Source organism: Denticeps clupeoides, chromosome 1 (genome assembly GCF_900700375.1).
Source record: "Denticeps clupeoides chromosome 1, fDenClu1.1, whole genome shotgun sequence".
Lineage (NCBI taxonomy): Eukaryota > Metazoa > Chordata > Actinopteri > Clupeiformes > Denticipitidae > Denticeps > Denticeps clupeoides.
In genome coordinates this window covers 31,534,378-31,558,447 of record NC_041707.1, presented here as the reverse complement: position 1 = coordinate 31,558,447, position 24,070 = coordinate 31,534,378, and the positions used below count along the sequence as shown (strand labels likewise).

The 24,070-nt window shown below is 41.3% G+C and overlaps 2 protein-coding genes across 3 annotated transcripts in view; both read right to left on the bottom strand.

Annotated features, from left to right (window-relative positions):
* Positions 1-1,218: 1,218 nt before the first annotated feature.
* Positions 1,219-10,272, bottom strand: lgmn (legumain). The gene is made up of 14 exons (XM_029000022.1): positions 10,139-10,272; positions 9,334-9,506; positions 8,803-8,900; positions 7,068-7,149; positions 6,877-6,959; positions 6,448-6,523; positions 6,023-6,085; positions 5,812-5,878; positions 4,881-4,999; positions 4,621-4,710; positions 4,021-4,227; positions 3,743-3,913; positions 2,397-2,464; positions 1,219-1,972 (listed from the first exon to the last, which is right to left on the bottom strand). The coding sequence occupies exons 2-14, from the start codon at positions 9,466-9,468 to the stop codon at positions 1,930-1,932; spliced, it is 1,302 nt and encodes a 433-aa protein (XP_028855855.1). The 5' UTR covers positions 9,469-9,506; positions 10,139-10,272; the 3' UTR covers positions 1,219-1,929.
* Positions 10,273-11,960: 1,688 nt separating this feature from the next.
* Positions 11,961-24,070, bottom strand: part of pcnx1 (pecanex 1) — a 38,979-nt gene continuing 26,869 nt past the window's right edge. For both annotated transcript variants that reach the window (XM_028973023.1, XM_028973032.1), the window contains 17 exons: positions 23,869-24,019; positions 23,437-23,572; positions 22,956-23,133; positions 22,080-22,188; positions 21,721-21,850; positions 21,490-21,548; positions 20,611-20,826; positions 20,212-20,465; positions 19,007-19,237; positions 18,813-18,913; positions 18,499-18,649; positions 18,093-18,323; positions 17,559-17,833; positions 15,722-15,903; positions 14,952-15,388; positions 14,680-14,820; positions 11,961-14,211 (listed from right to left, as the gene is read on the bottom strand). In XM_028973023.1, coding sequence (XP_028828856.1) covers positions 14,071-14,211; positions 14,680-14,820; positions 14,952-15,388; positions 15,722-15,903; positions 17,559-17,833; positions 18,093-18,323; positions 18,499-18,649; positions 18,813-18,913; positions 19,007-19,237; positions 20,212-20,465; positions 20,611-20,826; positions 21,490-21,548; positions 21,721-21,850; positions 22,080-22,188; positions 22,956-23,133; positions 23,437-23,572; positions 23,869-24,019 — 3,123 coding nt within the window. In that variant the 3' untranslated portion in view covers positions 11,961-14,070. The remainder of the gene's footprint in view (positions 14,212-14,679; positions 14,821-14,951; positions 15,389-15,721; positions 15,904-17,558; positions 17,834-18,092; positions 18,324-18,498; positions 18,650-18,812; positions 18,914-19,006; positions 19,238-20,211; positions 20,466-20,610; positions 20,827-21,489; positions 21,549-21,720; positions 21,851-22,079; positions 22,189-22,955; positions 23,134-23,436; positions 23,573-23,868; positions 24,020-24,070) is intronic.

Genomic DNA, 24,070 nt, shown 5'->3' with positions numbered 1-24,070 from the left:
TGTGTGTGTGTGTGTGTGTGTGTGTGCGAGAGAGCGAGCAGCTGACTAATGACCTGTACACACAGCCAACTGCTAGCCCCACCTCATTACTACAGAGCATTACAGTTGGCAAACTTGAATCGTTTTCACCTGGGGAATAGATGCTTTTTTTTTTTTTTTTTTTTTAAACATTTAGATATGTATATGGACATGTATATGTAAGACCAAAATTATAATAAGACTGGAATTATTGTTAGTTTTTTGTATTCCTGTAATGTAAGACACTATGGCTAGTCCTTTCACATCGTATGACATTTTACTGTTATAGTCAATAGAACACATTTAATGTTAGACCATCACGTTTTGTTAGAATACTGTTTTAGCTCAATTTTGGTGATTTGAGTAACGTGAAATATAGCGTGTTCTACATGTTAAATCTACCTATTCAGTTTGTTTTTTTTTTTTTTGGTCCACCAAACCATTTTGTCAGCAGTTTGCTAATTGGTTTCAATAAAGTTTAAGTGACTTGGATTTTTTTTTTTTTTGTGTGTGTGTGTGTGTTTGCATGTGTCTTTAGTACAGTATTTTCCCCAAAATTTTGATTGCTTGTATCAAAATCATTGAAATAATTTTAATGGAATGTTGCTAACCAATAATTCCAGCAACCAGAGCCTGGGTGTGGAGACTAAAGTTATCAATATCAACTGAAATACTGTCAGCTTTGGATATTGTTGATTTAGTCCCAATAAGTTTCAGATTATTACTGTTTAATTTAAGAATTGCTGGTGCCCATCACTATTCCGGACTGAAGTCGGGGAACTAATTGTTCAGCCCTGAAATATGAAACTGAAAATAAGTCTTCCCCCTAGTGGCTTGCTGCACTACAGGTGAATATGAGTCTAGTAACATTGACAGGGTAAACATTTGGAAGGAAAATTAATTAATAATATTACTTAAGATAGAATACAATTAATACAGCATTTTAAAAGAGCATCTGGTCCTCAGTGTCTGTAAAGGTCCTTGAAGAAGTGTAGTTGACTACCTCGATAACGGGTCTTTAAATTTGGGTTCCTTAACCTGCAGAAACCCTGTCAAGTACTGTTTATACCGCAACATACTCCGTGAAATGATGATAAAGAAATGAAGGTGAGCTGGGATCATATCTTCACCCCTGTCAAAGGGTAATTATGAACAATAACTTTCTTTATTGTAGCTAAATGAGCAAATAGTTCAGCATAATATTTATATTTTGTTTCCTTTTATTCTCAAAGTTACAGAAGTCTTAAAAGTTCACATCACCTGTCTCTGTATTTTAATCTCTGGTAAAATCTCGTCTTTTTTTTTTTTTTTCCTTTGTCTTCCTTGAAGGCACCACATACCTTCCCACAACAAGTGCACTTTGTGGCCAAGCAGCACAACCTTCCCTCATTTCTCCAGTACTCCAGCTTCTCTTCTTTTGGTTACTAAATTCTCATCCAAGTCCACACAAACGCAACAGAACTTCAGATAACAGGGGAAGACAGACCATATAAATGGTTGCCTAGAAGCAGCTATGTTCTCACACACTCATGCAAATCTAAGGCAGGAAGTCTGCAACGGCTACACCAGTGTTTCATTTGGTGAAAAAAAAAAAAATCAAGGGGAACTTTAAAGCCTACATGACCCACAAAAACAGACCCACACTGCATCTCTGAGAAACAATCAGTTTCATCTATTAAGAAGAAAAAAAAGCAACTCAAAAACATTTCGCCTTCACAGTCCAAAATCATTATAAAAACACGTTTTTACAGTTCAATGGTAAAAGAAAATCTGTGTAAAAATGTCACTTAAGTGTGATAAAACTTGATTACTTAGTGCAAAACAATCGATTTCCTCCCTCCCCAATTTCAGAAACGGCCACTCAGAATCCAGCAGACCAAAAGGAAGGTGTGAGTGTTCAGCTGGAACTGTTTACATTCGGAAGTAACAGACATCATCCATAGCCGACATGATCCTGAAAGAGAAACATGAACAACGTTTAAAAGCGGCATTGACATGACAAGGACACCATCTAGACTCCTCATTTCAGAACTCTGAATGCGGTGGTAGTAGCCTAGTGGTTAACCAGAAGACCCAGGTTCAAATCTCACCTCTACCATTGCGCTCCTGAGCAAATCACTTAACCCTGAGTCTCTATGGGGGGACTGTCCCTGTAACTACTGGTTGTAAGTCGCTCTGGATAAGGGCGTCTGATAAATAATAATGTAATATGGAGGGTCTGATTATTTGTCTGCTGCAGGTAAGAAAAATGCTTGTTTTTGCAGATTTGAAGCTGACTACATCAGATTCAGTGAATACATCTCCAAGTTGAACAAATTAACTGCAAACATGAGTGTTATTACAAACTGGTGAAGCTGATGGAGAACATGAATCCTCACCTGTCTGCTGAGTGGCCAACTTCACACAGGTTCACCAGGGCATAGAGGTGCCTCAGAGCGTATTCATACTGCAACACACAAGACACACAAGGTTGAGTACAAGCGCTACACAAATAATATACAGTCAGAGCTAGTGTCAACGAACCTTTTAAACATGCTAAAGATGAGATTTAAAGGCTGGTTATAAGACAATAACGGAATATATAATGTAATATTGATGACTAAATATGGTTTACAAGATTAAAAACTAGACTAAAATGTTTCTTTGTTTTCGTTGATGAACACAAGATGTTATTTCCTCTCGTTTAATAAAGTTTTATGTTTCCTGTATCTCCCATCCAGTCACACAGATGACGTCACTTCTGCAATATGCAATCACAGCATAAATTTGATTTCAGGATACTTGTGATGGGTGAGTGTCTTTGGATCCACTTTCTTTACAATGAAGTCTATTAGGTAACAATGAGATAAACTTGTTTTAATTATGAAATGGGTTTGACTAAAAGAAAACGTTGTTTTTGTCTGTTATACTAGGTGCTTGTACTATATTGACTGGGTTAAATAGAACTGCATTACAGAAACTAGGCAAATATTCATGGATCATTCTGACTAAAATAAGACTAAAATGCCCAGCCTTTGATGACTAGACTAAAATTAGTCTGAATAACAGCTTGATGCAAAGACTAGACTAAAACTAAAACATCACAATTGTCCAACCCAATCAGGTAAATGTCCAGGTTTTAATAATAAGGGGGAACACTCCCTGTGACAAGACAAAAAAGTTGTATGTTAACAGCACTGTAACTTTTTTCAGATGCACCACACTGTGACAAAGACCATGTTTGTGTATTTTACACTCAAACTATTTGAACAGGAAGTCACGCTACACATACAGAGGGTTGTGCATTCAGAATAACTTGTCACAATTACTTTCTGTAATCATGCCTGTTCATCTGTAGTTTTGGTCACTGTGCTATTCAATAAATAGTGAATAAGACGTCTCAATGTTAATGAATACGAAGACAGCAAGCCTAAAATTACAGTGCGATGACCACAAGCGTTTGTGGTCAAAAGGTGTGTCTCATATATGGGTGCACTGGTGAATATAGCAAAGCAGTGCTGTGTTTTTCTCAGAGGTGTCACGCTGGAGCAAGTAAGACAGACAGAATTCCATAGCTTCTGTTCTCATATATAACCAGACAGGAAGTGGGCCTTAATTCTCCATTGACCCTGATTTCTCAGGTAATGCAGGTTCATGAAGAGCACATGAGAGAATAATATCAGGGTAATATGACCTTCATTTTGAAATGTGCGACAGTGTGTGCAATTCAGAGACAAAGACTGACCTCAGTAGTGTGCCAGTTGAAACACTGGTTTTTGTAGTGTGTGACCACGCTCTTGTAGCATTGATGCTGTGTGAGATCCATCCTGTCACCCAGCAGTTTCTCCGCTTCAATGTCTCCCCCCATCACCTTCTGCACCACCTTACGCATGGTTTCACCCAACAGTCCCCGCACCTACACACACGGCAACCAATCAAACTTTACACGGCATATCCGGTGGTAGTCCCAAAAACGTGGACATCAAATCAAAACAAATGGAAATCTGGCACACCCTCCTCTACCTTCATGTGAGCACTGATCTCCATCAAGTAGCCACGGGCAAGGGAGATATCATTGGACTTCATAAGTTTCCTCTTCAGGATGGCCAGAGGAACATCAGGACTGGGAGTGAGGTCATGCTCCTGAACCAATGGCAGCTTGGCTGGTGCCACAGGGGCTGCTGCACCGGTGTTCCCCTGGAAGTCCATCACCTTCAGATGAGCCAGAGTCTGAGGGACAGTGAGACGAAGAGAGTTACACCATGTAGATTGCAAATGTATATATAAAGCTACACACAGGAACTTTGTTCCAGCATTAGTCAAGTTTAATATGAAAATTTGATTTTTCAAAATCATTAAGGGTGATAGTGGCCTTGTGAGTAACACACTCACCTATGAACAAAAAGACCAGTCACAGGTTCAATTAAACATACTACCATTGTGTCCCTAAGCAAGGTAATTAAACATTGAGACTGTCCCTGTAACAACAGACTGTAAGTTGCTCTGTATAAGGGCATCTGATAAATGCCATTAATGTAAATATCATGAATGCTGGATATCGTGGTCTTTTGGTAACTGGCCAACACAAATAATTTAAATAAAACTTTATTTCCATCTGCATACCTTGTTTCCATACTGCATGACATGGCTGGTGTTGGTGTGGCTTTTGACAATCTTAAACTGCTTAAGAAGAGTCTCTTTGTTCAGGTCCTCCTGGAAGCAATGACATGGTCAACAATCAGACACAAAAACAGATGCTTGTCAGGCTGAGGACACACTGACTCACATGACCACCATTTCAGCATTATGTGCTTAAGAGAAATCTGAAACTGCGGTCATGTGAGTGGAATGACCAATAACCACCCAAGATAAGATAAACTCACCACATCAGAATCCTCCATCCAGTTCACACTGTACCAGTCTCCAAGGTAGGTGTCCCGCGCCTCGTCATAGTAACAGGCATAGGATGACTCGCGGGGGTTGGCAGCTGTGGTAGCGTATACTGAAACAGGAAAGAGCTCATAATCACCCCACTGGCTACAGTCAGATCAAGCGACACTGTTTACAGCATACAAATATGACATGTACTGTACATGTACTGGGAAGATTACAAACAATATCAAATTCAAACACCTCAACCTGACAGATCAATCTTGAGATCAAGTTTAAAACAATGACATTTTCCAAGTGAACAACGGAAGACAGACTTATAATCATTAAGCTACATAATTAATCTGTTTAAATGAATCCCAGAGCAGATAAAAAAAAAAAGAAACAATCAAGGAATGTAACTCATTCGAGTCATTACAAAGACCAGACATATATAAATTTAACAATTAAGACACTCTGGAGTTCAAATAAGGAGACTTGGTTGTATTGAACCAGCAGAGGCCCACAGAGTAGCTGAGAATGCCATGGTAAATATTACAATGAAGTGTTAAAATGACTGCATATATGAGTTGATACATGTCGTCAACTAGAGCTTCTTCTATTCACAGATTCACTTCCCCAACAGGAGGAGAAGCTGTGGGAGGAAGAAAAACACTCTCTCCTGTTCAGTCACATGACTGTGGTAATCACATGATTGCAATAAACCTCTGCTGCCCATCTGTTCGGCAGTCTAAAGTACAGTGTGCTGACGCCTTCACAAACTGACAAGGGGAATGGATCACAAGACCTGCTCATGTGACTGAACCAGTCTACAGTCAAGGTGCGAGTGTGAGTGCATTTGGGAGTGTTAATCAATCATTCACGACTTTAGAACATTACGGTCTTGAGCTTCTATAGACCAGGTCATGTTCAGCATCAGCTCACCGTCAATGTCAGTGGGCAGGTGGTTCATCATGGAGCCTGATTCACACGCCTCAATGTAGAACACCATCTGTGAGTGTGAGGGAGAATTCAGTACACATCGGGATTTAATAATTGAAGGTGCTGTTCATCCCTCCCTCCTCCTTTCCTGTTCTGTTTGTTCTCTGAAACAGTCCCATTAAAGGAAAACAGCAATACACAGTGCTTTATTCACCTTCTTGTACTTCTTATTGGCATGCATATCATTGATGGCCGTCATCAGGTCCTCCACATGGAGCTATTAGAAACAAACACACAGATCACACAGTCCTACTGAAGCCCTTGTCCCTATTAAAATCAAAATAAAAAAAATTTCACATCATAGGTGCTGACCAGTCATTATACAAAAACATGTGACTTAAAATTACCATAAGTCATTCGGATCATCTCCCACATCCCCATTAAAAAGAAAAAGAATGAGGGAAAAAAAAAACATAAAAAACCCCACAGGACTCATCAGTCATGTGATTTCCCCTGCCAACGTCTATTCCCATTTGTATGAAGTCTGCTTGGGGGCAGAATGACTGATGAACTCGGCACAGTACAGCCTCAGTCACTGAACGAGTTAAAAACAGGAAGTAGAAAAAGAAAAATGCTTACGTCGTCATTGGGGAAGGCAAGAATGCCAGGTGCACCATGATCAGTGAAGTACACAAACACATGATCATCCGGACCACTGCCAAAAAAAATTAAATGCCTATTCATGCCTATTCAAAAAGAAAATAATAATAATTTGTGCAGCATTCGAATCACATAATTTAATAATAATGGCCAAGAGTGTGCCTAAGGTACATTAGGCCAAGTAAGCAAGCTACACTTAACCTAGTAGTAATAAGGAAATACACACATGTATGCTCCCAAACACACACACACACAAGTGCTCTAGACCACACCTCTTACTCTAGTTATTCTATGAAAGTTACTTTGCACATTTTAAGCTTTATTGCTGAAGGGCTGGAGGATGACGCATCTGCCCAGCTTATGGGGGTGGGGAAGTTATTTTCCTCGCCAGAGTTTTTCTCTACTTGCCTTTTCAGCACTTTTCCAGTACCTCCTTTAACACTAGCTGCATCGCCCTTCAGAACAGCAAGGAAGTTCTCAGGGGTCACATCCTACACACACACACACACACAGAACCACAAGGACAAAAACATGTTTTTTTTAACCAATGGAATATAACACAAATGGAAAATCTGAAAAGATCAAAAACACAGACTCACTTCACCAGTGTAGTCCTTCACAACTCCATGATACACATCTGTACCATTGGGCCGGTTGATGATGACTCCAGGAGTGGGGTTGCTAGGAGAGAAAGAGTGGAAGAAACATAGTAGGAATAAACTGGAAACCAGCTAGGATTTTTTTTATGCAAAAAACAGATTTTCATGTTTTTGCTGAAATAGCACTCCTGTGGAAATTGGTCTTAAAAATACCAATCGAAAAAAACCCACAAGGTTTTATCAGGGCAATGAGTTTCACTGCAGATCATACATACAGGCTGATACAAGGAGTTAAATATTAATACAGTGCACGGAAACCACAAAAACTCCCACACAACCTTTCAACTTCTGTAACAAATATTTTTTCAAAGGGCATAGGTAGAAAATGCAGGAGTGTAATGCAGAAGATGCCAGAACTCTCTCACTTCAGTTAAAAGAGGAGACTGTGGTTGGATGTATGTATTTCTCGCCAGATCAAACCGTCCACAAGGGAGTGTAAAAAGGAGGAAGGTTGCAGATTTCTAACTAAGGTTGTGTTAGTTAGATGCAACTAACACAAACTGAGCATATTCTGTTTACATTATTAATGTGTTTTAACTGGATAAATGAAGTATGTTTATTTGTGAAATGCTTTCCACAGATAGTCCTGTGGAGCTTTTCCACAAAGTTCTGTTCAAGAAAAGATCTGCATTTTGCATGGCTTGGAGGCATGATAATCTAAACATGATGACACAAATGCATGAATAATGTTCTCTAAATCAATGAAGGAAACAATGTGGCAATTTAGAAATGTTCAGAACAAGGAATTTTATATGCAAAAAAATACAAATAATGAACAGAACCTTGTGAAACCAGAGAAAAATAAACACAATTTTAGAGAAGAACTTGTACACCCTAAAAGAGAAAGCTTTAAAGGACAAATATGAAGAAAACCAATCAGCCAAAAGCTTAAAACTATTAAGTACATTTTTAAAATCAGTGGTATCAAGCGGCAATAAAATCAAGTATAACAATTTCCGAACAACGCCCTGTGTCAAAAGCCCTTAGATGATCGTTGCTGACCTTAAATGGAGCAGTCTCTGTGGAGTGCGGTTTTAGAAAATAATATATATAAATAATAAAAAATAATAATAAACAACATCCATAATCTAAACATCTAACTTTCGCTTGTATTAAATTTAATAGCCAATTTTGAAATAGGCAACTTAAGATACAGTTACAGCCTGGGTGTACTGGATATGGTCAGTAAGTCTCACAGTAAATCATGACTGTGCTACATCAAGGTGAAAAAAGCAACCACATCCTACTTCAAACAACTGCAAGCACCCATCAAACTCAGGAAGTACAGGTGCTATGAACCACATAAAATAAACTGCAAGTAGAGAATAAAAAAACTGAACTCAGTTCAAGGCGAATGAAAGCAAAACAAGAAAGCAGTGTGGGTGTGTGTGTGTGTGTTGCTATGCAGGAGATGAAATTTGTTTCTTGTGACCCACGTGGCTACGCCCATTTTGTCACTCTGAAGCACTGATGATTATGTGAAGCATGGGATTTCTCAGTATTTGTGTGATAATCAGGCTTCGTTTACCTAGGGCACAAGCTGTTCTATTCTTCCAAAGATTAATTTAAAAAGAGCTCTTATGTAATATATACAATATATTGTAACATATTGTAATCTATAGTAATATACACAGATTTTTCCAGCTGTGTTGTATGGGTGGGTTGGGACACTTACTCTTCATTTTGGGCCAGGTCATCGTACATCATCACAACAATTTGCTCATCAGGAATCCCATTACTATGAACAATCTGATAAGCATGACAAGCATCGGCCTGCAAGAGCAAATATAAAGACAGTACTTAAAAACAGATTCAACTGACTAAAAAATGGCAGTCAAACTCACCAACTGGTCATGCAAGTTACTCACATTAAACCTAGAACACTTGTGTATATATATTTGGAATTTAATATAATGCTATACTATTCTGCACTACTGCTTTGGCGTTATAGATGTCTAGACAATTTGATTTTTATTCATAGAAAATATTAATACTAACCAAGTAATTACAAATGTAATAAGTTCAATAAAATAAAAAAAGAAAAAGGTATTTAATTTTTTTTTTTTAAACTTAATTCTGCACCAAATGAACCAACTTCAAGAATTGGTTGTTTTTCTTGACCTAGTCCATTTTACCTGCCTTCCTTTGAGAGATAATAAAATTAAACATTGAAAGTCTGTCTTCACCGCTCTGGCCACACACTCACCTGATGTCTGTAGTTATACCAACCATTAGATCCAGCTACAATCAGTACCCAGTTCTTCCCATGGTCGGACTTGGGCATGGGCAAGGCTGTAACAGCCAAGACAAGGGACAGAAAGGCAAGGGTCCGAGCCAGCATCTCTGTGGTCTGCTCAGCAACTCTGGATCAACTGTCCACTGACCAACACACAATATAAAACACACCGTACTGAACGAGGTGATGACCAAACCTTCACAGAACCACAAATCAGTTGTATTAATGTGACACCTGCCCCTATCCTGGCCCTCCATGGACCAGGTTCACTGCCTCTGGAACAAAGGACAGTGTGCGCATGCGCGTCCCGAGGCGCGACAATACTGAAATCATGTTACTGGCCAGAAAACCTTCCTGACCTCTGCTGTTTCCCCATGTCACTGGCCTGCTAACATCACAATGATAAAGAAACGAGCACATGGATTTTAATGACTAAAATATTATCTCAGCGAATAAGAGTCCTCTGTTTTGCTAAATATTCACTTAATAGCGTGTCTCGCTTTTGTACAGAACGAAACCCAGACAACATGTCACTAAGCAAGAGGATAACTCTTTAACTCTCTAAACGTCACATAAATATCACCGCCCGCCGCGACGTCGCACAACACCGTGAAAACGAATTCTAGTGAACGGGAGCCATTAGCCTAGCGGCTAACACCTGAGCGCTGTGGCGGGTCACGTGACGGCGTAAATAACCCCGAACCGACTCGTCCACCGAACAAACCGCAGACGAAATGAAAAGGCCGGAGAGCGAGTCGCGGACGACGCTGTTTACCTCGGCCCGCGGGTCGCTGGCGCTCGCCGCCTCGCGGGTGGCGCGGCTGCTGATATACGGGAACCGATAGCCGGGGACGGGCGGACGGTCCCATTGGCTCCGTGCGCGGGACAACTGGAAGCACGTGACGCTGCTGTCACGTGATTTACGCTCGTAAACGTGAAATGAAACCGCAGCAACTTTCCTGTTGTCCTCACCCATACCTAGCTAACCCTTCTTATAACAAAATAGAAATAAAAATAAAACAATAACAATAAGATTTCTAGCATTTTTAATTGAGTTTAAATTGAAATATAACGACAATATATTTTAGTCGCTATGAAAAATGATAATCTTAAGAGTCAGATGTTTCACAATGGGTACACCTCTGAAAATAACTACCAGCTCTCCGTGTACCACCATTATGACCATCTGTAGTTCACACATGAAAACTGAATATGAACATTATCATTATTTATATGAATGTGAATATGATTTATTGACTGTCATCCAGTGTCCACTGTCAATGCGGCACTCAAGCACACCACAAGTGGTGGTTTTAAGACTAAAAACTACACTGCATTTGTGTAAATAGCAACCTACAGGTTGCTTTTGAATCAATTTCAAACTCACCACCCACCATTTGCTTGGTCTGGTGTGAATACAGTAATAACGCTGGGGGGCAAACCCAAACAACCACACCGAGACCCAGAAATAACCTACATTTGAAAGAGGTTAATGTTTAAAACTGAATCAACGAACAGCTTTGTCCCTCCATACAGACACATAATAGATGCACCAAGGACACCTTTAGAGTTCCCTTTAAAAATGATTTTATATCTGAAAAATGGCTTTCATTAGATCATTTACATAACATGGTATTGATGACAGTCAGTCAGAGCTCCAGGACCAAACTTGACTAATCTGCCTGTTTTATCCAGGGTCACCAGGTCAGAAGGGCAGCTACAGTGTTCGCAGCGTTGCGTGCACCAGCATTTCCTCATGGCTGGCTTTACTGGCTCTGTCCCATGATCTGCTCTAAACAGGTCACATCATGAAGACAGGTTCTGTGGGTTTCACAGCAGATGTCACATGAGATGTCATTGTGCTCATAGTTTAAATCTGCAGTTTGACAAGTGTTGCATTATGTAATGGGTCATCCACAGCATTAAAACAACTGACAGGTGAAGTGAATAACATCATCTGATCATCTGTAATATAGTGAAAGGTATTGATGTATCAGTCAGTTTTTGATGTTGATGTGTTGGATACAGAAAAAAAGCATATATTTTTTAGACACCATATGACTGGGTCAGCGAATCTTCAAGGTCTTATCAGGTTTTCCCATAGAGCAGAGGTTACTGGTCCAAAGAAGGAAAGTTTTTTAATTGATATATATTTTAAACTATATATATTTTAGTCATAAAATATTGTAGCTCCACAGCAGTAAACGTGAACAGTAACTCACCATGCTCAGTTCATCCAGGCTGCCTTGTCAGTTGTTATGGTCCAGTGAAACTGGATTAATCATCAACATCTACCCTGATTTGCAGAAAGTATGCATCCTTTTCTAAAACTACCATGACAATGTATACATTCAACAACAGCTAATTATTTATCTGTTGCTTGTGCTGTTGTAAGAGTTCCTCTTCAAGCATGTTAAATCTGCCTGTAATGTCTCTAATGTAGACATTCCAGTTTATATTCATATTATGTCCATAATATTGCTGTATGGCCTGAGTCAGCTGGCTCAACTCACCAGGTTTAATGGCCTTAATTAACATGTTTTATTTTGTGTGTATTATATCAGCATCAGCTGAAATGACATCTGCCCAGACCGAGGTTAAATCAATCGCACTTTATTTATTCTCTTACAAAAGAATCAAGTTAAATAGGGGAACAGTCCATCCAAAAATTCGGCCTTCTGTGTCAACCGATGGTCCTTTATACTTTAATATAACTTTATACCATAAATGAAAAAGATGTAACAAAATGTAAATACAATGTTCACAGTAATAAATATTCCAAAAAATCTTTTTTTTTTTTTTTTATACAATGACAATATATATTTATATAGAACTATATATGGTAAAAACCTTTCAAGTTAAGAATGCAGAACAAAAAAGAAGGTGATGAGAAAAATGACGATTGCATTTTCTTTCCCAAGGCATCAGTTACCATGGCGATTCAAGTGAGCAATAAATAATGTGATATACCTTAAAGATTGTAGTGCATTACTGTAAATCAAACCAAATACATACAAATCATAGTGCAAGTTTTTCCCCCCATGTCCTTGCAACAAAAAGGTTGCATTTTTGGAAAATAAACTAAACCGGAATGACTGAAACATTATTTAGTGTTGTCTGGTGTAAAACCAACCAACCCTCTTCACACTTCAACCTGCAAACTCTCTCTGAGGGCACTTCACAGCTATCCAGGGCCATCAGCAAACACAATCACACTAAGCACACACACCGTGTTGTTACCACACTGCACTGGTTTTGGAGGTCAAATGACTGGACAGTTACAAACGCATTCAACTCTCTAGAGCAGGATTTACATAACCAAATTAGGAAAACGGGGGAAAAAAATTATGATGATTTCATTTATGGATAAGCAGAGAGAATATACCAAAGGTTATCCCCTATAAAACCACCCCCACATTTAGCCAGTCTTCGAATCGCAGAAAGAAGGCAATCTCAAGACAATTAAAGAGCCTTAGTGGGCATGACCGAGGACACAACCCCACCAGGCCACCAGCGTAACACGCAATCTGCATCTCTGCAACTTCTCATTTAACACCCACCACACTGCACCCCACCCAGCCCACACAGTATTTCACTTAATCCAGGTCCTAAAACTGGCTCAGTGAACTGCTGCCCAGAGAGACTGCTTAGCAGCAGGTGAAGTGGTTGTGGGTGGCCAAGAAAAAAAATGAATTAATTAAATACTTTTTAAAAATGATTAATTATTGAAACAAAAGCAGCACCTACAAACCCCGATCTTCTAACTGGCTGCAGCCAACTGGAACCCATTGTTTGGCTTCGATTCCTCTGTCTCCTGATTGGACAGAGCTCCTTCGGTTCTCAGACTGGCAACAGCATGTTTCAGTCTACATACTGACTGTTGCGTAAAGTCTTGGCAGCAGAAGAAGCATCACATATGCCATATATGGCAAATTCCCAGGCCCTGAAAGCCAGGCATTTTGGCAAAAGATATTTCAATGTAATAAAAAAATGAAACACTTTTGACTCATAAAGGTCCGCTTGAATGCATTGGATGAACTAACAAGTTTATGTATTAGGTTCTGGAGTTGTGCTTGCATTTGAACACATCATTATGTGGGAGAAGCTTGGGCAGGCTGCATGTGTGTTTGAATGCATAGAAAAAAGAAAGCCAGCCATGTTCAACATACAGTGCCCTCCACAATTATTGGTGCTTCATCACAGCATTATTTGAAATAAATGTATTCAGGGTCATTCCAAGAAAAAGAAGGGAAACAATTCCAGAATTTGTTTTTGTCAGTAAGGAAGATTCTGTGGTTTGATTTTCAACAATAAACAAAAATGGTGTAAAAAGAAGGATGGTTGTCAAAAACCGTAGAATATTTTGAAGGCTCTTTGGAAATCTTGCTATGGTATATGGAATCATGAAATAATGTTTACAATGGGTGCCAATAATTGTGGAGTGCACTGAAGGAGAAGGTTTGATGGGAGTCAATCCCTCATGCAGCATATTAGTGTGACACTGAAAGGCAGATTCTGTAAGAGTATGTGTGTATGTGCGTGCACGGTCTTCCACTTGCACTTTTCCCTGTCATCCTGGCCCACAAAGAGGACTGCTGAATGGAGATGTAGCTGGGGTGGACGACGTTTCCAAAAATTTGCCCTGTACATCTTAGGCTTTTGGGGAGGGGGAGGTCGGAGGGGTTAAAGGTTATGAAGTGTCGAGAATCAGACTTCAGCTCCCAGCTCTATGACTCCCGTCTCTATAATGGGAATCAGTTTATCTTCCACCTGAACCAGCAGGATGGTCCTGTCCATGTGAGAGCGACTCACTGGGTCACGGCTACACGGCAGCCACCTGTGAATCACCTACGAGTTGAAGCGGGGGGACAGACACACGTTTAGTCTTACAAAACATTTGACCAAAGGAATATTACAGTTAAGTGAAGTGATTGTCATTGTGAAACATTGTAGCACAGCACACAAAGAAATGTGTCCTCTGCTTTTAACCAATCACCCTTAGTGAGCAGTGGGCAGCCATGACAAGCTGGCGGGGAGCACCTCAGTGGCACCTTGGCAGTTCAGAATTCGAACCGGCAACCTTCTGATAAAGGGGCCACTTCTTTAATCGATATGCCACCACTGCCCCACCGCTAGGCCACCACTACCCCAAAGGGTTCTCTATATATTGAGAACCCAAATGAAACCCGCACCAACGGACATTATTTTAAGTATTGTGGTTCCTCTCTGCGTTACATTTAGTTGTCTGCACTTTGGATTAAAAGCATATTGGTCTTAGGGTGAAAGTAATGATGTAAGTAGTGTATCCAGACTTACATGTCCCTCCATGCCCTCTCGGGGACTCCAGTCTCTCCAGTAGTTGCGTCCGGCACGAAGCCTCATGGACTCGTCAGGCCAGTGCAACTCCTTACGCTTGGACAGGTTTATCACCTCCAACACCTGACTGACATCTACAATCTACAGAGAGACACACACACAGGTAACATTAGTGACATCTGTGTGAATATTTAGATTCCATCTATGTTATTTCATCATTTCCATCAGATGTCCAGCTGACATCTTCAGAAGGTCAAACTGCTTCCCCTTACCTGAACTCTGTAGAAAATGTCATCTCTCCTCAGACAGCTGAGTGTTAGGTGGTGAGTGTGGGCGTGGGGGTGGTGATAATGTCCTGTTGTCCCCAGTGTGGTGGATGTGGGCTCACCCAGTGCAGATCCCAAACCTTCACTGCCCAGCAGCCCCACCAGGGTGTGCCGTTTGCAGGCTGGGATGCTGTGACTGGACAAAGACCCAGAGGGGCCGCCAGAAGGGTCAGTACTGGAAGGGCCACTTCCAAGGCGGAGCTGCAAGGATGTGTGAAGGGTCCGCAAAGACAACTGGCTGCTGGAGGACCGGCGACACATCAGCATGGAGGGGTGTCGGCTGCTGCCGTATCGACAGGATGAAGACTGGCTGGAAACAGAGGCTCGTGCAGGAGAGTGACGCACCAGACTAGACTGAACTGACTGGGAACTCTGACTGGTGCCTGTAGGAAAGAGAAACATCAATCAATTAGGCTCCTTCAATGCCTCTGCCCAGAAGAAGTTATCAGCTACTCACAGTTGGACAAAGTGGTGTGTGTGTGTGGGTGTGTGTGTGTGAGTGAGTATAGAGAAGAATAGCAAGATGCAGAACACAACTTTATTACAAGTGAAGTTACAACAGACAAAATGAAAACATCAATAAAGAGATACAAAAAGATAAAGTGAAAGAGAGATAGATACAAAGAGAGAGTGAGCGATAGAGTGACAGTGAGAGAGTGAGGGTGTGAACATGCAAACTGATACAAAAGGGTTTCAGAGTACTGAGGTGCACTCACCCATAGAATGGGGCTGGTAGGAGTGGGGTGCAGTAGGTCCTGAAAGTCCACCCTGAGAGACTGAGCTCTGCTGGGAGTCACTGACCCCACCGGTGCCCCCACTACCACAGGACAGTCCCCCTGCATCAGAGTCCTCAATATTACCCCCACTGTTACATCCAGCTCCGCAACCCTTACGCAGCCTAGAGAGAAAGAAATGTCTTTAGAAACAACAACAAAGGAATAGATAAACTGATACCCGTTTGGTATCTTATGATATAATCATAAGACCAACTTCACATCAATAACACTTAGATGCCTATGACCTTGTTGGGGCAGTGCATGCCTAGCGGTTAAGGAAGTGGCCCAGTAATCTGAAGGTTACGGGTGCCACCGTCCCCACACACTGCTCCCCGGGTGCCTGTTGTGGCTGCCCACAGCTCACTAAGAGTGATGGTTAAAAGCAGAGGACACATTTTGTTGTGTCACCTGTGCTGTGCTGCAGTGTTTCACAAGGACCTTCACTTCACTTTCACTTGTTGCCCCAGTACTAGCCACTAAATACAGGCAACAGGGTTCTTACAATTTTTTTACCAAAAACTTTCCATGACTTTTCAGTTACTCAAATTTTCATGACCATATTTTCTCTGAAATTTCTGTGCAATCGTTTTTTTCATAAAAACAAAAATGTGTCAAAATCAAAATACGGAAGCAATGAATGCAGTACCATGTGATGTGGTTCACCACGTAAAGCTAATAAAGATACTAAAGACCTGGGCTAGTATTAAAGGTTGTATTTTTGGATCCCTCCCCCCAGCTAAACAGCCAATCACTGTTAGGATGCAAATTAGTTTTTGTTAAGTTTCTCAGTAGGCAGCTGCACAATAGCAGGAGGGTTTGAGGAAGCTGCAAATCTCTGTTATCAGAATCATAGCGAATAACTGAAATAATCAACAATTTTAAAATATATATATAAATTTGTACTATATAAGCCAATTACGGAAAATGTCCTGTTTTAGTTGTTATAATCTAATGAGGAGTAGTTTATTAGATTTTTTGTGTTATCTGTCTTGGTCAGTGGGGGTGTGTGCCTCAGTGAGCCTAAGAGCTACACCAGCAGATGCTCAACCTTCAGGTCGGATTCCCAAGTTGGATAGGTCTTAGGGTAGAGGTCTAACAAAATACAATCCAATTACATGACAATAACAGTTATCCAGAGCACCCCTACCCCACCCATTCCCCCACCTCTGTTGCCACTGTGTGCCTCCTTAACATTTCTGTCTGCCCCTTTGTAGTGTAAATTCTGGCATATAAGCCGCTACTCTCTTTGAAACGATGTGTCTAATTTATGGATTTTAATAGGCCAAATAGCTTCCTACCTCCAACACATTTAACCTTGTCATATCAGACCAATTACATTACAGGTCATAGTGGACCAATTTGCTTTTCCTGTGTTTTCACCAAGAAAATGTGTGACAAAATAATTGCATACCTTCAGGCTGTTCAATTCTGATGCTGAAGAAGACAACCTTAGTACAGTTAACAAAAAATACATGTGCAGTATGTAGGTGGTTGTGGATATTACAGGCATTTATTTAATTAAAATTTTAAAAAATCCTTCCTGTAACATCTTGCTCCTTTAATCTCTCATGTTTCAACAGGGACACAATTCTTTTAAAAATCAGTAGGTGTGGTCGATATATAGATGCACTCTATAGTCCGGAATTTACTGTCCAGAACTGGCCCTGATACAAATTGATACTGTTCACCCATATAGTGGAATGCTGAGTCACAATGTGACGCTTAGCACAAAATATGTTTTTTTTTTTTTTAAATAATATTTGTTATATTTGTATACCTGTGCCAAGTGCTGACAACAAAACTGCGTATGTTCCCCATGCTGATTGGCCCTCCCAAGATGTGCCTGAGTTGGCCATGGCTGTTGCAGTAAGAGGTCGTCAGAGGCGATACGTAGATGGGGTATCCGATTGGCTGGTCACAGGAGGAGTTAATCATGTTCCTCAGGGCTTGCTTGGCATTCTGGATGCTTCCGCGCTCAGGGTTCCGATTCCGGAGGAACACCAGCTCCTGCTGCTGCCCTGCCCACAGTCCACGCACACATTCCTTGTTTACCTACAACACAAATACAAATACATTCACATTTCAGTCACTAAAAACTGTTACAAGAACACATAATATATTATTCAACCCTTAAAAACCTTATTTTCAGTAACATAAGCCACCCAAAATGTTTATTTTTCATTCTGAGCAAGAATTTGTCTACATTAACCATGCTATATAAAATACTATAGATTTTAGAAAACAACAATAATAAAAAACACTGTAAATCCAGGACATAAATCCATTACGTAAATCAAAGCCAAAAACCCACCTTGATGACCCTGAAGCTGAGGTAGCGGCGGTTCAGCATGATGATCTTGTACTCGTTGGTGCCTTCATCCAGCACATGGCGCAGGGCCAGCAGAGAGGGTGAGTTGGACAGGACGGCGCTGCGCCAGGCAGGGTCACCCTCGTGAGCAATCACCAGGTTCTTCTGGTGTGAAGAGATCGCCTCAAAAAGAATTGCTGGGTCCTCATACTCATCCGGACATGTGAAGTGGTCCTGAGAGGGTGAAGAAAAAGGGAGAGTGTTTGTTCACTCCTAGCACTCTTTCCAAGGATTGGAAAGTTTTAATACATTATCGGGTACCCACATCATCTGTTCAATTTGATCACTCAATAAGGTTTTTTTTTCTGATTAGCACAATGAGAGACACACACATATACACATTGAATACCTGATGGAGTTTGAGTGACATGCGGATGCCGGGCACCACCACCTTCCTCAGCAGCTCCATGTCAGCAAAGATCCACTCATCCCTCACGGACGAGATGCGGAAATCCCCCTTGAACAGAGCGTGGAGCCCGTACAGAAAGGACTCCAGATTACTGCAGACAGTTAGAAAACCGTAAGTGTTTCTGAAAACCAGTTATGGGGGTAAACAAACCGTATGGACATTTCAATAACAATAAATCCACACAAATCTCATATCTTTTAACATATTTAAAGCGTCGCAGATAAATTGTTTTCTGGTTTTGCCGGTGCCCTCACCTGGACATGTGGTGAGCTGCGGTCCCCAGAGCTCTTCTGCCCAAAACACACAGCCCATAACACAGGATGACCAGTGCAGAGTCCTTCTCACTGTCCAGAGGCTGGATGCAGAAAAGACAGAACAAAATGGAAAATGAAAGCGAGCGGTCCAAAACAACATGGTACTGAATAAAGAACAGAATATAGTAGCTCACCTTGGCCCTGCGAGAGTTGCAGTACTGGATCCAGCTGAGGTACACCCCACAGAAGCTGTCTCTGGAGATGCCTGCGAGTCGGTGGTCATAGTCCTCATCGATGTTTGGGTTAAAGGTTGGGTCGAGATCGACATAGTTCCTTTCACTACAATTGCGAAGCCCTTCCAGCACGGCCTCATTTGCCAGCCACTCCTCCAGCTTTGAGGAGGCAATCACATAGTATATAATTCCCTACAGAGAGAACAGGACAGACAGGATAAAATTAAGCCTGGTCATTTTAGCTTTAAAATGTATGTTTTAAAAAAAAAAAAAAAAAAAAAAAAAAAAAAAAAACTCTAAATGGTAATAACTTGCACATCAAAACTAAAAAATATATAGTATGACAAAGAGAGCAGCAGAATCCCAGAGAAGATATAAACAGAAACCCAGAGAAGATATTAAACAGTGGAACTGTAAACACTGTAAGATTCATTAATATAACATTCTGTTATTAATGGTGATAATTAATATGTGGTCTTATTCTCAACTCAGTGAAACTGGAAGAGCAGATGTTCTTATATTTCTTTAAAGTGAAGTGATTGTTATTGTAAAAAAACTGCAGCAGAAATGTGTCCTCTGCTTTGTGTCCCCTTGGTGCGCAGTGGGCAGCCATGACAGGCACCTGGGCAGCAGTGTGTGGGGACGGTGCTTTTGCTCATTGGCACCTTGACGGCTGTGTATTGGCAAGGATCTATGATACTCATCACAATACATGGGTCACGATATGATTATATCACAATATAATGTGATAATGTACATATAGTTCACTGAAAATGTAAAAACAAAGCTGATATACAAGATGCTGTGATCCTCTTGTCATGTTTAGCGATTTCACTCTGCATGAAATGCCAAGCAGTAATTCAGTACCCAGCTGTACAGCGCCATCTACAGTAGTGGAGGTTGTAGTCACATGCTGATTCTCACCTCTGCTCACATCAGTAAAAAGAAAATGCTCGACAGCACCACCCGGTGGACAAAAGTTGTATACAAAAACATTGATATTTGATGTCCCTGTACTGATACAATAGAATCATGTAAGGTATCGCAATACAATACTGGATCAATATTTTCTAATGTATTGTACTGCAATGAACAGTTTGCAGAACCTGGTCCAGACAGTTTACCACGACATGAACTGAACAACCCCTCATTGCCATTCTTCTCACCTTGACGTAGTAGGTGGTGAGTATGCGCCTCAGGTCGAACACCTGGAGCATGGAGGCAGCACTGTTGTCTGTGATGCTGTAACCCTCCAGAACGTACTTGGTGACCAGCACTTCCCAGGCCAGCCAGCGTTGACCGAACGCCGCATTGAAGGACAGAACATGAGGAAGGTGTCCAGGCTCACAGCAGCAGCAGCCCTCATCTTCCTCAACCCCCTCGGTGATGGCCTCCACTTCGCGCTGCTGACAGTAAGTCCCTGAGCACAGAGTGACAGATTAGATTTTTACCCTTACCCAGGCACCACCTGCCAAACTAACACCCTGCAGCCTTCAACCGGGTGTTTATTAGGACAAATAACAGCATCTTCATTAATCTCATTAGCGATGGAATTCCGCACTCACCCCGGAACTCCAGGCCGCGCAGCTGGAACGTCACCAGGCCATTGCCGATCTCCACCAGGTGCACCAGTGCATTGAGGTAGTCTGAGGCCAGGATGAAACAGTCACCTGTGGTGTAGTTCCCCCAGCGGCCCAGTAGAAGGTCCCCACACAGAGAGTGCTGCAGGGAGCGAGTCAGGTGCTCATAGAAGATGGAGTTCAGGTTGTTATCATCTGAGCCTGCAGCAGGGACAGTTAACACTTATCAAACCACTCAACATCAAACCATACAACTAGGCATACAGACAACTTACTCTTTACTTTTTAACCCTACGGTGTGTGTAAGACATGTGCACATTGCATATATGAAACTACATGTGACCCTCTTCTCCATCTGACGACCCAAGAATTCTATTCAAATTCAAACAGGATGATGTCTCATTAACCAAAAATCCGAACAAAAAGACCCAACGAAAGGAAGGGAAACACTAACTCCAAAAAAAAATCAGCACAGGTCCATGCAGCTGTTCCACAAAACAACCTCTAAGCCAGAGGTTTTCAACTCCAGCCCCTGTGATCCACATTCCATTCTTAAACAGAGGCAACGAAGCACCTCCTTTTGTGTAGAGTGACTGTCCCTGTACATGGCCTACTCTCATTTACCGAACACTGATGCCTGTGGGCACTACTGCCTAATCAACACAAAAAAAAGAAGAAAATGGTCACACCCTTACGCAAAGATATAAATTATATAGATCAGGGTTACACCAACCCTGGTCCTGATGGACAATTGTCCTATACACATTAGTGTTTGTCTTCATTTAGCCCACCTGATTCATCTTCTGTACTCGCTATCACCCAGTTCTAGAGTTAAATGAGGTGTGGTGGACCATGGATAGATACCTGGGTTTCGGTCGAGCTGAGAGGCCAGTCTGGTGTTGGAGTGGTCCACTCTTTTAGTGCTACAACAGGACAGGAAGGGAAGTCAGATAAACATGCACAGGCTGCATTACAAAATTAAATCCTTTTAGATGAGAAATGTGAATCAAACTCTGGCAAACATTTCTTGAGAATTTACTCCAACCCACCACCAAACAATTGAAGGGAATTAAGACAATAGGATTTAGTGCATACTTATAATCCCGCTCCCAGAACTTGACTGGTCTGACGTAGGAGGTGATGAAAATGGCACTTCCCAGGAATGGGTTGAGTGGGGTGGAGAAGACCGCAGAGATTATGGCCTGAACAAACAGCATGGCGGAGTCTGAACAGACAGCATTAAGGAGAAGCAGGACCAGGATCGGGGCACACAGAAAACAAAAGTTCTTTTAGTGGATTTTTATTTCCAAAAGGATGTTGTAAAGTGTTCGTTCTTCTTTTGTTTAATTGATAAAAGGAGGGAGAGGACGGGTGCTGGTTTCCACAAAAGCCATTGTGTACTTTCCTGTGTTTGTGTGAAAGTCTATACGCGCCTGTATGCGTGATAAGGATACGTGGAACAGCAAAGGGCTGAGCGAAGGCGTGGAAGGCTGAGCCCCATGTGATCTGCCAGGGGGCGATGTAGGTGTACACAAACCTCAGCTTCAAAAACAACTCCCACAGCTGAAAGACAGAGAGAATAACTACGCTGTTAATGTCAGAAAAGTGACAGCACAAATGAATGTGTGGAGACATCGTGCAAATGTACAGTTAAATACGAGTAAAACATGAAACCCACACAGACTCAGCCTGTTCTGCCATTTCTCTAGCAGAACTAATCATCATTAAAGCATGATGAAATTACAGTGGCAGCTGTCCAGAGTCACGGCCCAAAGCCTTGCTTTGCCTCCTGTATTAAACTGGATAATCAGATTGGAAAAAAAAAAATTAAAAAAAAAAAATGACTCCGAAGGCACAGATAATCGAATTCCACTCTGGCTATTTTTTATCAGCTTGCCATTGCTAAGTCTTGGAGACAGCCCATGAAGAACAGTGCCCTCACTGTCTGGGCCAGGAACAATGTTGCACATTGTAAATTAAACAAAAAATTCTAAGATAACGGGTCATGGTGAGAAAATGTTTCATATTTAGATATGTGCAGTACAAACTAACTGGTGGTTGATTTTTCCTGTCCAACTTAATAAATATGTTCCACTTCAATATTCACCTTCAATTTGAAGCAAGTTGTTTTATGCTTTATTATGGGTGCACATGTAAAAACTATTTTGCTCAGATTAGTAATCTTGTACAATAGACATTCTTTTACTACTATAATGCTGATATACACTGTGGTGTACTTTCAGTTATACTTTACAGATCTGTGGACTCAGAAATGTTCTAAAGTGCGTTTTAATTCAACTTAATCTTAAAATGAAAAATTAACAGGTCACCTTGCTGAACAGGATGGTCATGAGGAAGAGGTCAACCAGCAGAGTCTCGGACAGGTCCCGGTAGTCAAAAGTGAAAAAGAGGACTGTGAAGAGCACGGTGACATACTGGTAGGTGGGGCTACTGAAGGATGAGCGCAGCAACTTCAACCCAGCCACTGTGATCACCAGAGAACCCAGTCTGAGGAAAGAGTATAATTAATTACATCTACAGTCATAGGCACTCGGTTTCTTACTTAATTCAACTCCATGCCTGTCACTTATAATAAGATAAAAATCTAATTTGTATATTGTTTTCTTGAGGTGAATAATCAGATTTCCATTAGAAGATGTGCACAGAGAATTTTGCACAGAGAAAGAGATTAGACTTTACAAATGGGCACAGAGTTGGGTGGTGATTGAAGATTGAACGATTCGAGAATTAAAATGCATTCCAATGTAAAGCACGCACGCACGCACGCACAGAGGGGCTGGGTATACTAACTCTGTGTTTAGCTTGCTGGCAAGCTGTTTGGCACTGCCACTGAGTTCATTGAGAATGATGAGAGGGTACAGCACATTCTTCTCCACGAACAGCAGCCAAACGTGTAGCTTCTCAAACCACATGACGTGAGCCGCACCTAACAAGACACAAGAGCATGACTATGTGTGAATGACAATTACATTCATATGACATTATATGACATTTATAACCATTCATATTGCTGTGCATATACTTTTATTTTACAGTCAGTGTTGTGTGGTGTTGTGAGGCAACTGAGGCACTCTAAGCAAACTTACATGATAGCTCCAATGGGAACTGGAACGGTTTGTGACATGTGTAAGTGCATGAACAGGTTTTGAGACTGAAAGTTAAGTACTAGATAAGCAACACCGTGGCCTTTTGTGGACTAATGCTGGTAGCCGTGTCACGTACCCCGGACTTCAAACTGGTAATACTCCCGTGTTTTGAGCAGAGGGTGAGAAAAGCAATACCAAGGCAGCTGTTTTCGGAGCTGAGGCAAGAGGTAGTGGGTGAGCAGCCCAACTGAGCCCACCAGCCCATACAGCACATAACTCAGGTAGGGCTGAAAGAAAAGGGGACAAAAAAGTATAATTAGACTATTTTACTCAATACA